Raw genomic sequence first — 17,015 nt, forward strand, 5'->3', positions numbered from 1 at the left:
TAATAATAAATTTGATCTTTCGTGGAATTATTATTATTATTGTTGTTGTAACGTGTTTTGTCTACTGAAGACGCTGTTTGGATTGTTAATTGGTTTATTTAATAACCTACAAGTCCTAACTACAATTGATTATAACCCTGTTGCGGGTTTACAAAATTTACAAACCCTACACAATAAACTCTTCAGTAGTCTTCACTTATTTATAACGTGGGAGCTATACAATTGTCACTGTATTACACACTCCCAATACCTTCTCAGTTATCACAAACTATCACTGATTATCACACGCGCGTTCTGTTCTCTATTCCCCGCCGAATACTCCGAATACTAACTGACTCTGTCTTCGACGGTTACATTTTAACTGACTTATAACTTCTTCACAATTCACTTGATACAACTGAACTCGGCGACTTCTAGACTTCAACTCCGCCGAATACTCAGAACACTAACTGACACTGTCTTCGGCGGCTGCTACATTTCAACTCAACTCATCAGGCATTCCAGTTTATAAATCCCCAGTCGGACAGCGGAAAACACACCGCGCTTCGTTCTTGCGTAATCGACGTGTTTACAGATGCGTTGCTTGGCAAAGCTGCGTAGCAGCTCGGTTAAGCACTTCACGGAGAAACACCGCTTTCTTTACTGTTGCGTAATTCGTTCCACCTTGCCCAACAACGGTTTGACATGTCACATTATTATTATTATTGCACCAGCAGTATTAAGGACCTGGGTGTTTTCTTTTATTCAAAGCTACATTTTCACACACATGTTAATTACATACTTTCTGACTGCATAAAGCTTTTAGGCCTTATTCGGTCTTTTTTTTTTCATTGGTGCTACAGCTCTCATTTGGACCTAGGCCTACCTCCATGAAACTCTCCGTTTCACTTCGGTTTTACTAGATCTTAGACATATGGTAGGACTCCTTAGGCGGGTGCTCAGCTCGTCGCAAGGACTCTACCTGTACACAAACACAGGAACATGCACAAAAAACATCCATTCCCTGAGTGGGATTCGAACCCACTATCCCGGCTTCCGAGTCAGCGAAGACAGTGCATGCCTTAGACCTCTCGACTACCGTGACCGGCTATTCGCTCCAGTACCTACAGATTTTCCTCCCTGGAGTGTGTGTATATATTATACTTTACTTTGGTCAGGTCCAAGTTGGAATATGCCTCGGTATTTTGGAAATCCATCACCTCGACTGATGCCAATAAGCTCGAACGCACCCAGCAGAAGTTTACGTCCGTCTGTTTTTATCGTTTTTCCCCTAATATTCCATATACTTACACTGATGCTTTAGAGAAATTAGGTCTACATGCTTTACATAAACAGAGACATCACCTTGATGCACTTTTCCTTGTTCAGGTCTTTCGTGGTCTTAAATCCTGAGCTTCTCTTTTGGAAAATATTAGCCTTCGTGTTCCTCCCAGCAATCTTAGGGACTTCTCATTGTTTGGTGTTTGTCCCTCTAATAAGCACTGTCCTTCTGCTCGGTACGTGTATGCTGCCAACGCGGTGGGTAAAGATCTCGACATATTTGCAATCGGAACAGTTTCTGTCAATGACACTGAACCTAAAATTGTTAATAATATTTGTTAATGATACTCTTAATATTACTTGTGTGTATGTGGTCTTATTTTATTGTTCTCTCCTGTTAACGTTAACTTTAATTTTTCTTGGAATTATTATCAATTTATTGCCGTTATGCAGACTCTCAAATTTTGTATTTGTTTTTTAATTATTTGTGTATTTCTACGTACTCGTGCTAACCTTCAATTTGCCACTGTGCTTGCAAGTTTGAACGTAAATAAATATGAACTGTTGTTGTTGTTGTTATTATTATTATTATTATTATTATTATTATTAGGATGTTGAGCTACCACACAAATAAGTAAGAATTAATTGGGTTGTTGTTATTATTATTAACTTATGCGTGTATGTGCCGGTCACGGTAGCCGAACGGTCTAAGGCATGCACTGTCTTCGCTCGCTCGGAAGCCGGGATTGTGGGTTCAAATCCCACTCAGGGCATGGATGTTTGTGTGCGTTTCTCTGCGTTTGTCTACAGGTAGAGGCCTTGCGACGAGCTGATCACTCGCCCAAGGAGTCCTACCGTATGTGTAAGATCTAGTAAACCGAAGTGAAACGGAGAGTTTCATAGAGGTACGCCTAGGCCCAAATTGGGGCTGTAGCGCCACAGGAAAAAAAAGTGTGTATGTATGTGCATTGTCCTTTCTGGCCACATATTGGAATAACAATTAAAAATGTACTGACTTTATTTTTCTCACCTGTTAATGCTAACTGTCATTTTTCTTGGAATTATTATCAATTTATTGCCATTATCTAGACTGTCTTATTTGTATCTGTTCTCTTTTTTAGTTATTTTGTGTATTCTATGTACTCGTGCCAACTTTGTAATTTGCCCCTTTGCTGCTAAGTTTGCACTCAAATAAACACGAATTGAATTGAATTATTATTATATAGGAGCCCAAGTAGTGCAGTCAGTACAGCGACTGGCTAAGGGCTGAACGACTGAGGGGTCGGAGTTCGAGTCCCGGTAGTGTCAAGAATTTTCTTCAAATCGTCCAGACCGGCTCTGGGGTCCACTCAGCCTCCTATCTAATGATTACCGGGTGCTCTTTCTCTGGGGCAAAAGCGGCCGGCGTATGCAGCTGACTATCCATCTCCAGCTAGTGCCGAAGTCAAGAAAATGTGGATCTATACATCCACTCCCCCATACGCCTTCATGGCTTAATTCGTTGAGCATAGGGACAATTTTACCTACATTTTTTATTATTATTTATAAACTGTTTATTTTATATCCTGTTTGTAAATATTTTGTTGTTTTTTCTACTAACTCGTGCTGCCTTTGTAATCGGCCTCTAGGCTGTTAAGTTTGCGCGTTAGTGAACAAGATTTGAATTGCATTCAATCACTAATTAACAGAGACTTTCCGTTCATGCAATATTTCTGAGGTCTGCCAAACGATGCACGGACAGTGTTATTGTTGTGGCTTATTTTGCGAACAAGAAACAAGTATTTATCTGAGAAAGCCAACAGCTGAGCAAAGCGACCAATTTTGGCATCATGACAACGCGCCTTCCAACCACCACACTTGCGACCACCTAATTTCTGGGCAAAAACAAACTCCGTTTCGTACTATTCATGACGCTCATCGACGCCGTAAATCTCCCTTCGTTCCTGATACTGAAGGAAAGGGCAAGGACTGTCTCCTTCTCTTCACGAGCAAACAAATTATCGGGAAGTGATTCTTTCGAATATCGCCCGGAGTAACGGCTTTCCTGATTGTAGTATTTAATGGTTTTCCTTGGAGGCAATTTGTGAGAATGTACTTCTAGTAAAGCACGACCACTTCCCTTCAAATCCTTTCCAATATATTAATAAAGGGATATCTTTAATTTTTTATTATTATACCATTCTTCATTTAGTTCAAATACCGAGAGAGTTGTAAAATAGGCCGCAATGAATCACGATCAGCTGGAGTATCGCTAGGACGCAGCTAGCCTCAGAGTGAAGGCTTCTATCCTGGGAGAAAGTCGGAAGGAACGTGAAGCTAACCACCAACTTATTAGGTTAGGAAAGAAAACTGTATAGAACTTTACCTCCACAAGACCTAAGCATTCACTGAGGAGTAAAGATGAGCCACCAAATGCCTCATACTGTGCTGCTTCCTGTCTGCAGGGTCTACAAGCTGAAATGACAAGCGTTTCGTTTTAGCGTGACAATGATTCAGTTCCGGAAACTGACAACGGCATAGTGCCTGATAATGAGCAAAGTAAGCGTGAGCTGGTTGCTAAGTGAAGTTTTGAAGTGAATCAGCCTGTCCGGACAGTTCATACTGGGGAAACCAGTATGTTAAAGTTTAAAATTAGAATACAACTTTATCACTTAAATGTTACGTAAATATATATATTTAGAACCAAATGCAGCAATATCCTAAAAAAATCTGAGAGTGTAACCGGCCATAACACACACATCCTACTGTACATAATTGAATCTTAGGTGGAAAATATATACTTCTTAATTTTGTCAGTAGACGATAATAAAAAGTAAAGCTAACCCTGTGAAAGACAGTGGAGGCCCATAAGGTTGTGAAAAGTTGAGGCTTCAACATCTTCTAGAAAATAGATTCACAGATGGCGGTGAGGTTGTCAGCCTTACGTGCCTGACGACCTTTACCCCGAGGAAGAACCCTAGTACCTATTTCTGTTAAGAGACAGAGTCTACCTCAGGGCCATATTGCGGCTGGAAATATTCGGTGAATTGAAAAATCTAATGAACTCGTTGGGATTCGAACCCGAAACCATCCGGATTGTAGCATACTGCCTCAACCAACTACGCTACCGCATGCACCCAGCAGATTATAATACTCATTCCAAAATGCTGAGGCACAGGATAAAAGCCTACAAAATAATTTTATCCATAGTTTTGGGCGGGTATGAAGCATTGTCTCGTTCTTTGAAGAAAGAGCGTAAGTTACAAGCGAAATTAAAATGCTCAGGAAAACATTTTGGTCTAAGAAGGATGAGATACGCAGCTGTTTAGGATATTAGCAACAAGGTAAAAAAGGAACGTGAAGCTATACCTCTAACAGATCATGGAGGCCCATAGGGTTGTGAGACGTCGAGGCTCCCACATTTTCTAGGAAATCGGCTGACAGACGGCAGTGAGGTTTTCAGCCCTACGTGCCGGCCACCCTCTACCCGCAGGGAGATTCCTGGTACTCATTTCTGTTAGATGCAGACTTGACCCCTTTGCCATAATGAGGCTGGAAAGATTAGGTCAACTGAAAATCCGACTTTCTCATCGACATCGAACTCGCGACCTTCCGGCTTTAGCACACCTTAACGATCTAAACAGGTCACTTTGCACTCTTAGAGGAGAGGAGAACAAAGGGCATCAGTAGCCTGAGGAATGGCAGAATTGTTGATGGGGAAAGCTGTTGGAAGTTGTCCACGTGAGAGACTACGAGAAAGGTGGATATACTAGCTGAAAATTAAGGAGATGATGTATGAAGCTTGGATGGACGGTAATAGCTGTGTCGTGTTATTTGAAGGGCTATAGTATTGAACCTTGACTGTCTGATATTTTAGTGTTAACTCATGTCAGTAAATGGAATAAGTCGGTAACGAGAAAAGCTGTAGTAATATAAGACTACATCTACTCTCTCGGGTCCCCTATCCTATTCACGTTCAGAATGAAATGTAAATCAGTCATCCCTTGTCAATCCCAGAAGAACTTAAAAAACCACAGCTCTAAGGGCCTCATTTCCTTATGAAAGTCTGTTAGGATTAATTGGAAAAAATATCAGGATTCGATCCCTAGTTTACCTCTTTGCCACTTAGCAGTTAGTCAGTTGGGACAACCACAAATGCTGCATAAACATACAGCTCACCTTTCTTCTTGGCTTAGAGGTGTCTTAAAGATGCATTTATCGTTTGTTTCCATGAACTGTAGCATCATCATGCTTTCACGCTGTGGTGTTTAGGTACAGGATTATTATTAATGTGGCAAGCCAGCTGTATCTAAAATAGTCGTCTTTTAATTTTAAGTAAATACAAGCTAAATTTAACACAGGCCAATGATACTTTAATAAATCAGTTTCCACTTGAATTTCTAAAAAATTGATTCTGTGGAATGCATCTTAGGGATATTAGACAAATCGTGACAGAAGATCATTTCAGAGTTTTTTTTTTCGGTTGTGCATAAAAGTGACAAATGAACTGAGTTGATTATTTTAATCTTTCTTGAAAATTTCGGGGATAGTTCAACATTAAGTAAAATGTGATTTCTGTCCTCTAGGGATGGCCCAGATAGCGGACTTCAAGTATTAGCAAATATAAGATTCGTGCACATGACTATACCTACTAAGGACGTGTGATAAGGTCATGCGTAAAACTGGCTATAATTATGGGAATGGTTATGATGGTTTCAAAACTAACAATATCATATGAAGTGAGGAAGAGCAGTAATTCACTTAGCTATGAACAGAAAAGAGAACAGCATTACAGAAGTCATTTGTCTGTTTGAGCATCTGCTCGGTTTGTAAAACACAAGGACATTCATCACCGACATCATGACCACGTGTCTTTCAGTCTCAGTGAGTCTGTTCTCTTTCGGGATACTGACGTCCGAATAACCGAGTAAGAGCATGGCCTAATGCCTTGCACTGAAAATGGCAATGATTAGAAATCCTGGCAGGTAAAATTGAGTGTATTGCTTTCGCCACATTAAGTGAGACAGTAAAAGAGTTTGGATGGTCGCGGCACTTACCACTGTTTGTGACGTTTGAGACTCACAGAAATAGCTGTGGGTCAAGTAATTTGATAGGCATACTTGCAACAATGGTCCAGACCGGCTCTGGAACCCACACAGCCTCCTATCTAATGGGGTTAGGGGACTCTTTCTCAGCGAGTAAATCTGCCGGGGCGTGAAGCTGATCGCTTACCTCCAACTAGTGGTGAAGTTAAGAAAACGTGGATATATATATCAACTCCCCCATGCGCCTTCATGGCGTAGTGTTTAATTAATTAAGAACAGGGACAACTTTACCTTAGTGCTAGCAATAAATATTATTTGAGTGGTTAATTGTCTAATGGCTTGAAATGTAGCCTATCGGTTCACCTGACCAGGATATGTCATTGCTTGTGGAGGTGACCTTGCGAAAGAAAAGTCCTGAGTAAATACGTCTGAGTTCCGTACAGGCATATATCAGAATATCAGAAGCGTGTTTAAGACAGATGAAAGCAAACTGGTTATAGTGACTAAAGGGTCCACGTCGCTAAGAGAAGAAGACCCACCCTCGTGCCCTCAGCAGTTTGAGTAAGTAGTGTTGTTGGCGCGGCAAAATCAGCAGGCACTGTAAGGTGCTAGACTACGGCTGCGCCACAGCTCAAGCGATTAGTCGCTGGCTTCCCACAGCGGCGGCCCGGGTTCGATCCCGGGTCTGGTCAAGTGGGATTTGTGGTGGAAAAAGTGGCGCTGGGGCAGGTTTTCTCCGAGTACTTCAGTTTTTCCTGCCAATCTTCATTCTACCAATTGCTCCACAATCACCCTCACCTATCATCTGGTGCTGATACAATAGGCCAGAAGTGGCCGCAGTACAAGGGACATAGTCCCACCACACTAGCAATAAAAAAAAGTTTCTAGGCTGGAGTAAATAACGCATATAGACTTACGAGTGTATGCATACAAAATTGTGATGGAAAATTACTTCACTTAAAGTGTCCACTGTAGAGAGAGAAAAATGGTAAATATTGATTGATTCTTGAGCTATTAAAGGGAATTGCTTTACCTGCGGAAGTTTGTTAATGTTGAATGAGATTTGAAAGTGACAACGAGTGATGACGTGACCAAGGTGGAAAAGCATCTGAATGCGGCTTATTTTAGGTAAATTTCAGGATGTCATCTGCAGTGACGAAGAAAAGCCTCCAAGGAACTACTTAATGACCATGACACCTGGGTGACTCGTGCTGATGTACTCTTGTAGAACTGAAAGAAATATCCCTCTATTTACAAGGAAAATATTATATTCCATTTGTTACCTAGTTTAAAATATTTGGAATAGTATTATTATCATAGAAGGAGACTAAATTCTTATAAACATTGAGGTAAAAATATTTTATTTTTCCGTCTGGTCTATCCATCAGAACTTTTACAGACCGACAATGTTAGATTCTACTTTATATGAATGTGAAACTTGGTGCCTCACTCTCTGAGAAGAATGTTCTAGAATGAGGACAAAATATAAGTTGGAGAGCTAGTGACCCTCTGGAACTAAGAAAGAAGAAATAACACATGAGCGAAGAAAATTACATTGTGAGGAACTTCCTAATTTCACCCTTCAACATGTATACATAATTTCAGGACGAAAATTTTTGTAACCAAATCCACGGTATTGATATGCCCTGTATCTCATACTGGTCTATTATATATTGAAAGTCTATATAAAAGGCTATTTTGCAGAACCTCCCAACACTTTCGTCTTTCTTCTTGTTCATATCCATCTTTCATTTTGATAATTGTGGGTTGAAAATTGGGAACTTGGTCCTACCCTTCCTCCAACTCTATTCTTCTTCTTCTTTCCTTCTTATCTTTACAGATTTAGCAACTTGATATCTGTACCAGTGTCAAAATCTAAGTTTCAGTGCCTCACTATTACTAGGGGTCCTTCAAATCACGACAGCACCACCCTGCTATCCTATACGTATATTATGTACTTATTATTATTTATCGAGACTGTCAGTTGCGCAGACTTATGACTTCAAGAGGTAGGATAATTAATATGTAATGAATTGGACAAGGATATGGAAGGAAGCGGACTTGGCATATTTTCATTTGCTGTTCCGATATTTGCTTACAGGGACTGAAGAAATCCAATTAAAACATCAGAATGCACAACCGATTTTATAACCCAGATTTAAACGGGGGTTCTCTCATATGACGTCTACATTACTCTCCCGTCATTCTCCCATAACAGCTGTGACGTCATGCAGGCTTATGTGGCAATCTCTTCACCTATTATTTACCTATGCTATAAGGGTCTTATATTTCTAGTGGGGTGGGACTAAGTCCCTTGTACTGCTGCCACTTCTGACCTATTGTACCAGCCCCAGATGATAGGTGAGGGTGATTGTGGAGCAATTGGTGGAATGAAGATTGGCAGGGGAAACCGAAGTACTCGGAGAATACCTGCCACAGGGCTATTTTGTCCACCACAAATCCCACTTGACCAGATCCGGGATTGAACCGGGGCTGCCACGGTGGGAAACCAGCGACTAACCGCTTGAGCTATGGCGCTGCCATGCTATTAGGGTTACTAAATTCTTTACATAGGTCTATTTAGTATTTAACATTTTGATTGTCTTTAGGCCTATATCATACTGATGATAGGCTAATTCATTTTGGACGTATCGCTTATATATTTTATACTCTTACTGCTAGTGCATGACTAATAACTCTAGTCACTGTGCTTCGTAAAGTTCGAACTTGAAGTCAGGTTCCTATTTCTGGCTCTGAGACAATGTCCTAGCTTGCTTCTGGATGCTAAACATTAGGATTTTCAATTAATATACACGATTCCCGGACAACAGTAAAGAGATGACAGTCTTTCTAAAAAGAAGAGTTTAAAAATGAAAGTAATTTCTTACACGTAACAGTGAAAGCGCCTCCTGTGGCAATGAACCAGATCATGTTTTCGATGCGCTTTCCAAAAGTAAGTAAAAAAAACGCATTCTTAGAAATTATTATCTGACAAGTGTCTAGGTATCTTGGTCCACCCAACCAACAACAGAAACCGTTAATTGTGGCCGCACCCACTGAATAAAATGGAAGAAAGTCACAGAATTAACATCACTGGAATATTTAAATAACACAAAAGTCCAAATTTATGTAAGAGGGAAAGTGTTTAGAGTTTTGTTAGGAAATCCTGCCCATAAGCTGCCACAAGTGGAACAAAAACACTGAAATGAAGGGAATGTGAAGTGGGATGCATTGAACTGATTTAATGTATGGACCTAAACCAATGGCAGGCTTTGTCTTCAGGCTGACGAAATTTCGGCGACTGAATCTCGATGGCCAATCACAGTGGCCGCGCGGTCTGAGTCATGAACTGTCTTCTACCGCTCAAACACTGGGATCGTGGGTGCGAATTACACTCAAGACATGGATGTCTGTATGTGTTTGTTCTGTGTTTGTGCTGTCCTGGGTGCAGGTAGCGGCCTTGCGATTGGCCGATCCCCCATCCAAGGAGTCCTACTAGTTGTGTAAAAGATCAAGAAACTGAAAAAGCGCCCAAGGCCTAAGAAAGGGCTGTAAAGTTATAGATATACAGATTCTCAACGGCTGATTGCTTATCTGTCTAGTTAGTTATAGTAGTCAGTTTGCTAGTTAATTAGCCTAGTTGGACAGCCAGATAACACTTGGATATTCCCTTCATTATGTGTAATTAGGCCCTTTGTAATTTCGAGTTATAACCACACTCTTACAACAGTTTTCAAACAGTGTATACTAGGAGAGCTGAGGGGAACAAGGGAAGACCTATTTACACAACACGTAGCACTTGTGAAGCATAAGGCAGTCGCTGTGGCACTCCCATTGTAACAAAAGAGTACGCCGTACAAAACACAAACTTTGCTGCCATTCTATTATGGCTCTACAGCCCTTTGATAGACCTTGAGCTCTCTTTCATTTTCTGAATTCGTACACAGTGGGTAGGACTCTTTGGGCGTGGGATCAAGGCCGCTACCTACACACAGACCATCAACACAGAATAAAGGTACATAGACATCTATGTCTCAACTGTGATTCGAACCCAAGTCCCAGTGTATGAGTGGACGAAGACAGTTCATGCTGCAGACCGCGCGGTCACTGTGATTGGCAGACTTTGCTTCTGACCGAAGATAAACTTGTCTGAGGAAACAATCGGTTGTTTTCTTACTAGCAAATATTTTCAATATATATTTGTTGCATCACAGGGCACATGCCCTCACGTTAACCTTAATAAAAATAGACCTATAGGTCTAGTTACTTTCAGTAAATAAGCTACATGATAAATACGCACAGAGATGTTTGATTCTGGGGACACAAGAAGACAAGAATTTCTGGGAAGGACTAATAATAAACCACTTTCCTTTTATACGACACAAACCACATAGACAACAAATATTTAAGGAGGACACAGACACACCGACAGCAAGGTTATTTCATAAGCCTCCTTAATACGACCCAGACAACATACGTGTAGAAGACGAAAAATTAGGGGAGAACACACAGACAGACAGCAAGGTGATCTCATATACTTCCTAACAAAAATCAGAGAACTTATACAGACAGATGGACAGACACAGAAGGATAAACAGAGAGCAAGATGATTTTATACGCCTCTTTCATTTTAAAAAATAAGGGAAGTAGGATAAAAATGAAAAGTTTTCTCTTCTGGGATATAACTCCAAGTAGATGATTGAAACTCATCTGTTTCAGGTGGACTAACAAATCCTTTTGTTCGCCTGACCTTCACTGTGACACGTGGCAAGTCCATTCAGAAAAAAAGTGGCTCATATTCTGAGAACTGAAGGGAATTCTTTACAAAATGAATATGCGCCAACAGTATACGTATTGCATGATATGTGTGACACGTGTAGTAACAGAAACAGGAGACTTAACCTCGAAACACTTCAGGTTTTGAGAAATGACAGTAACGAGTTGTTAACCAAATTATCACAATAGTACAGGTCCTATCGTCAGATAGAAAATATGAACAAAACTATGCACAGCTAGTATACGCTTGAGTGGTTTCAGAGAACAAGAGCTGAATGGCTTGTGTAATTATTAAAACACTCTCACTGACGACTTGAGAAATAATTGGGACTATTTTTTTTTTCACTGGCGCTACAGACCCCTTTTGGCCCTGGCCTCTAGCTTTTCGTTTCATAATTATTTTACAGACGGTAGGACTCCTGGTACAAGTGATCAGCTCGCTGCAAGGCCTCTACCTAAACACATGCCAACACAAACACAGAATAAAGGCACACATACACTAAACATCCGTGCTTTGTATTGGATTCGAACACACGATCCCGGCTTCCGAGCGAGCGAAGACAATACATGCCTCAGACCGCTCGGCTGCCGTGACCGGCAAATAGGACTAACACAGGTGCCAATAAGGCTTAGAATACTCGCCAAATTATCACTCTCTTACATTAATAATAATCATCATCATCAGCTACAAGGTGTAGGCCTTTTTGGCCTCTTCCGATCTTCAGGTTAGACGCACAGGCTCTTCTATTACTTTGGCGGCATTTCCCTCTCTCTCTTTCTCTCTCTCTCTCTGGACTATCATGCAGCTTCCCACGGTGTCAACTAGTTTGCGTTTCAAAAATTTCTGTTAATGTCCTTTTACTTTTTCTTCTAGGTTAAATATATTTAATGCTTGTCTAATATCTATTTTTCTTTCTTTCTTTCTGTGGGGGGCGGGGGGTAGAGCCTGCCACTGGAACCTCATTTCAGAGAATTCGATATCTGCTGGAACCGTTTTTCAGTTGCGATACAGCATACAGCGCCATACACGAGAACTGGCACTGCTAAAATTGGTAGAATATTGGGATTTTCTGGCTTTCACTTGTGTTGAAGTTTATGCATATAATTGTTCCACAAGGATAATTAGATCTTTGTAGTTCGTTTTACAGTTCGAAATTTCTATTGCCGCCCACTTGACAACTATGATGTTTAATGTTTATAAGTATTGTATTGTATTGTATTGTATTGTAAGTCTTCTATTTTTGACATTCTGAATTTTATGAATTCATTGCTTTTGAGGGCTAATATGTTCTGTTCAACCGTAAAAAAATAATCAAATTATACGTTGAGACAAATTTAGATAATTAGTAAAATTGTTTCTGAAGGGCTTTACAGACGCGGATATATATATAAATAAACAGGAGACAGGTAACCCTGAAAGCAGGTTTCATGACAGAGAAATTGAATAACTAATTAACTAAAGAAGAAACTAATTAAAGATAACTAACTTATTCTTTAAGGCAAATTTCTTTCTGAGAAAGTAATGATTGCTCAGTAGCCATAAAATTCCTTGATCGGATATAAATTAATTAAAATCTTCCAATAGCCAGTTCATGGTCATATCGTGAGCCGGTTATATTCAGTTTACATTCCTAAATCCTACTTCTTGTATACAGGATCTGAGGGTTATGAAGAATTCTCTCTTTGGGGATATGACGCAGTGTAAAAGCCATGCAGGAAACCGACATGAAGCATTCGTCATGAAGAGCTACATGCTGCTTCGAATTCTGAAGGAGAACACATGTTCCTCCACAAGGTCAGCTGACTCTCAACGTACTGCACGGCAGTATATCCTTGGAGACAGAACCTTTCACACGACTTCAGATCGGTTGCAATATCACCCTCCGATCGACTATATGATCGTCAGCTATCGTTTTCCTTCAACATGTTCAACTAAGATTTTCTATGAATTTTTCGCTTCCACGTGTGTGCTACATGATCCTCTAATCTCATTATCCTTTATTTAATCACCCGAGGTAAAGTGGGCCGGTCACAGTGGCCGCGACGTCTAAGACGTGAACTGTTTTCGCTCTCTCGGACGCTGGGATCGAGAGTTCGAATCCCACTCAAAGCACTGATATTTGGTGTATGTATGCGTTTATTCCGTATTCGTGTTGTCCTGTGCTTAGGTAGCGGCCTTGCGACGGGCTGATCCCTCATCCAAGGAATTCTATCGTCTGTGAAAAATGATTACGGAACTGAAAAGAGGCCTGGGCCCTGAAGAATCATCGAAAAAAAAAACTGAATAGTTCAAGTAACGAAATTCTCTATATGTAATTTTCGCCTGTTGTCTCTCGCTTATTTCAAAATGTTCTCCCCAGCACACCGAAACTGTTCTCTTAATGTGTGGGGAAAAGTTCATATGCCTTAAGATTTTGGGCCTTTTTTTTGTGAGCCTACTCCTAAATCTCAGTAACTATTTCTACACACCGCGAAACAGGTAGAATATTAACCATCGCGTTAAACACTGGATTATTAGGGCTACTCTATTTGCATAAGAATCAGAGCCTGTGTAGTCAGTAAGTGACTAGACTACTGGATGGAAACCAGAAGAACCGAGGTTCGATTACAGGTAGTGATAGAGATTTTTCTCTTTTCCACCGGTTCCAGACCTGCCTTGGGTCCCACTCAGCCTCATGTTCACTGGGTAACGGGGTCCTTCCACCCCTCTGGAGCGGGGGGAAGGGAGTCATGAAGCTGACGACGCACTCAAACAAACGGCGAATTATTAGAAAGCATGAAGCTACATCTGCACTCTTGCTTACGCTTTAATGGCATACAGCTCAATTATTGCAGAAAAGCATTACTCTTTGGTTGCGCGGTTCAAGGCACGAAACGACTGCGTTTATTCTGTGTTCGTGAGGTGTTCTTTGTACGTAGCGACCTCGTAAACGAGCTGATCACCCACCCAAGGAGTCATGCCAAATGTCTATAATTTCAGAATTAATAAATTCTGAATTGGAATATGCCGGAGAGTCCAACCCGTCAAGGAGGAAGAAGAAGAAGAAGAACTTTAGCTTTACCTTTTAACTAGGCACTAGAACTGTTACTCAGTGTTGTCAACGTTACCCTTTGTAAAACTGTTCCAATTCGAATTCGATAAATTTTCATAGCGGTATAGTGAACGAGAGATTTCCGAATGTGTGTACATGTTACAGCCACAGGGGTGTGCGAATCTGTTAATTTGCATTATCTACGAGACAAAACCGAAGGCTGGATAATCAGCTTCGAGAAATGCATTGAAAGCCAGAAGTACCTGGTGAGTAGGTCATGTGGTATCGAAGGTCCTAGCCCGGTTCTCTGTTCAATTCATTATGGATGTGCATTTGTAAAACAAAGGACTCACTTAAGAAAGTTATTGTAGCCTTTCCTATATCCTTGAGGTGAACTGAGACTGAGTCTTCTTGGTATGCCGGCCACTATGAGAGTGGAGCAGTCGGTGTAATGACAACTGGCAAGGGAAACCGAAGTACTCGGTGGATATCTTCCCCAGTGGCACTCTGTCCACTACAACTGTGGGATGGAACCCGGAAGCCGACGACTAACCACCAGTGGGTCTGCAGCATACATCTAGACAAAGTAATCCGTTTCCGGGAGGCAGACTTGACGTACTTACCTGTGAGGCGTTCCTTCACGACCTGAGATGCGAAGGCAGCAGCAACAGCGCTCCTCTGCAGCGACGTGGGGTCCATGGAGGCGGCGGCTAGCCACGGGAACGGGGCAGCTAGAGCAGGTACCGCCGTGGTACCACCCCCAGCTGGGCCCCCTAAGGGCGGGGGTGGACCTGGTCTGTGTGCCGGTACACGTATAACTCCTGCAGCCGTATTATAAACTAGTCCTGCGGCAGCGAGGGCTGCAGTTGGTAGGCCTGTAGATACAGGACACAAACCGCCAGAAGTACTTGTCCGCACACCGGAAGTTGTGGTACCACTGAACTGCACAATCGCCGGATGAGAGTACAGAGATGTGATTGCTTCATGCTGCGAGATAATCTGTCCTTGGGGATGCAGCAGTGAAGAAGGCGATGCTTTTTCCGCAGCGTCTTCTGGGATACCAACCTGTCGACTACTGTTCAGACTGTTATTGTTCGCCTCAAAATCCGCGCCCAGAAGTCGTGATATACTGAACGGCAGAACTTGTCCTGCTGAAGAGGCGCTACTGGGAGGGGGTGAGGGCGTCAGGCTCCTCCCGTCGTGGTGCACCAGTCTCCTCCGATGCAGGTGATGATACGTGTTGGGGGGAGACGTGTCCTGGTTATTATGTTCGGAGCCAGGGCTTAACAGAGACCCTCCTCCGTCGCTTCCGGTAGCGCTACAGCTATGAACGCCACCATCCACGAAGCTGCTGGTGCGACTCTCGTCATCTGCTGTGGCACTGCAACGGCTGTCTGTGTCTACATTAATCTCTTGATCGTCTTCGTCCTCCGCCATGACATCTCGGTGTAACTCCATGACTCGTGTTTCTAGTTCTGCTTTTTCATTGTTACGGCGGCACTTGTTACTGCTGGAAGTTCGGACAATCCGGGATGTAAGATTACAAATTGTTCGGTTTGTTTCAGGACGCTATGGACATTACATAGTCTAGATGTATTCTTTAATGACTAGTTTCACTTTTGCCCCATCAATTGTTATTTTTTTTCACAACTAAATCTGATAGCGACATTTATATTTATTACGGAGTTTCTTTTTCTGGACTACTTCCAGAAGGAAGTGTATTAAGTTCTTACCAACGTGACATAAGGATAGGCCTAAGAATTTTTTCACAATTTATTTTTAACAACGTAATATCACCGAATAAAACAGATTACCAAAAGACACGTGGATTTCGGAGGACCTGACGCTGCGAAGACAGTGGACAAACATATAAATCCACTTTAAATGAGCTGTAAGAGGCCCACTGCCCTCTCTGTCAGTCGTTCTTCAATTGATGGCACTCTCGTCTTCAAAAGTAAAGTTTTGTAAACCTACAGTGACAAATCATTTTATATATATATTTTTTTTTAATATCTAACAAGCGTCAGATTATATCGTTTACATTTTTGTGTTAGTTTTAAATTATTTGCACAGACTTTGATTAAAAATGACCTTCGGTTGACGTAATTACAATATCAGTGAATTATATTTAAATCATTTGTTTCATTTCTATTTGCAGAGCCGTTCGCCTATACTTCCATATCACACTTTGTTGGCAGTTAGCATTTCTGTGTCGGACGCACACAACTACACTCATTTAACACTTCTGACATGTTGCACTTGGTCACCAGAACACTGTGTTAGAGAGCAGCGTTACATAAACGTTCTGACCCCGAGCCTGGTTCGTCCGTCCCTGCCCTGTTCCTAGAGGACTCTAAAAACTTTCTCCCATACTACGAAAACATGCATGATGGCTTTACGGACAAAACGAGTCGGGCGGTAAGGGGAAGGCCCCCTCCATGCAAACACTTGCCTAGCAGATATTGACCAATCAGAGTAGACCGTTTCTCACAGCAATCCCGCCTCTCTTGAAATCTCATTGGTCAAATCTTATGTCATCAAGGAAAGCACACAAATTGAAACACACTTAACTTTGTTGTAGCGAGGTTTTCATACGATGGTAGCGCCGCTCTGTCGGATTATATAGAGAATTAATTATGCCTCCTACCCTACAGCACTGTTCTTTTCCTTACTGTCTGCTATATTTCTTTTCTTAATGGAGGGGAAAGTAAGGAAGCCATCTTTCTTTTTCTACGAAATCTATTAAGTCAAGTGTTGGGAGAAAATAAAAGAACAAGTATCTGAAACTCGCTCCGCATTAAGCCCATTACATTTCCAGACTAATCCGAGCTGCTTACAGGAGGAATGGCATATCGGGCTCTACAAAACCACCAAGACAATGCTGCACCTTGTGAATAACTGGTTCCAGTACTTAGTTTCCAGA

The 17,015-nt window shown here is 41.6% G+C and overlaps 1 protein-coding gene across 1 annotated transcript in view; it reads right to left on the reverse strand.

Moving 5' to 3' along the window:
- Positions 1 to 16,447, reverse strand: part of LOC111875519 (homeobox protein Nkx-6.1) — a 109,494-nt gene extending 93,047 nt beyond the window's left edge. The window contains exon 1 of the mRNA XM_023871836.2: positions 14,716 to 16,447. Coding sequence (XP_023727604.1) covers positions 14,716 to 15,550 — 835 coding nt within the window. The 5' untranslated portion in view covers positions 15,551 to 16,447. The remainder of the gene's footprint in view (positions 1 to 14,715) is intronic.
- Positions 16,448 to 17,015: the final 568 nt, after the last annotated feature.

The sequence above is a fragment of the Cryptotermes secundus genome, unplaced genomic scaffold (genome assembly GCF_002891405.2).
Source record: "Cryptotermes secundus unplaced genomic scaffold, Csec_1.0 scaffold1069, whole genome shotgun sequence".
Lineage (NCBI taxonomy): Eukaryota > Metazoa > Arthropoda > Insecta > Blattodea > Kalotermitidae > Cryptotermes > Cryptotermes secundus.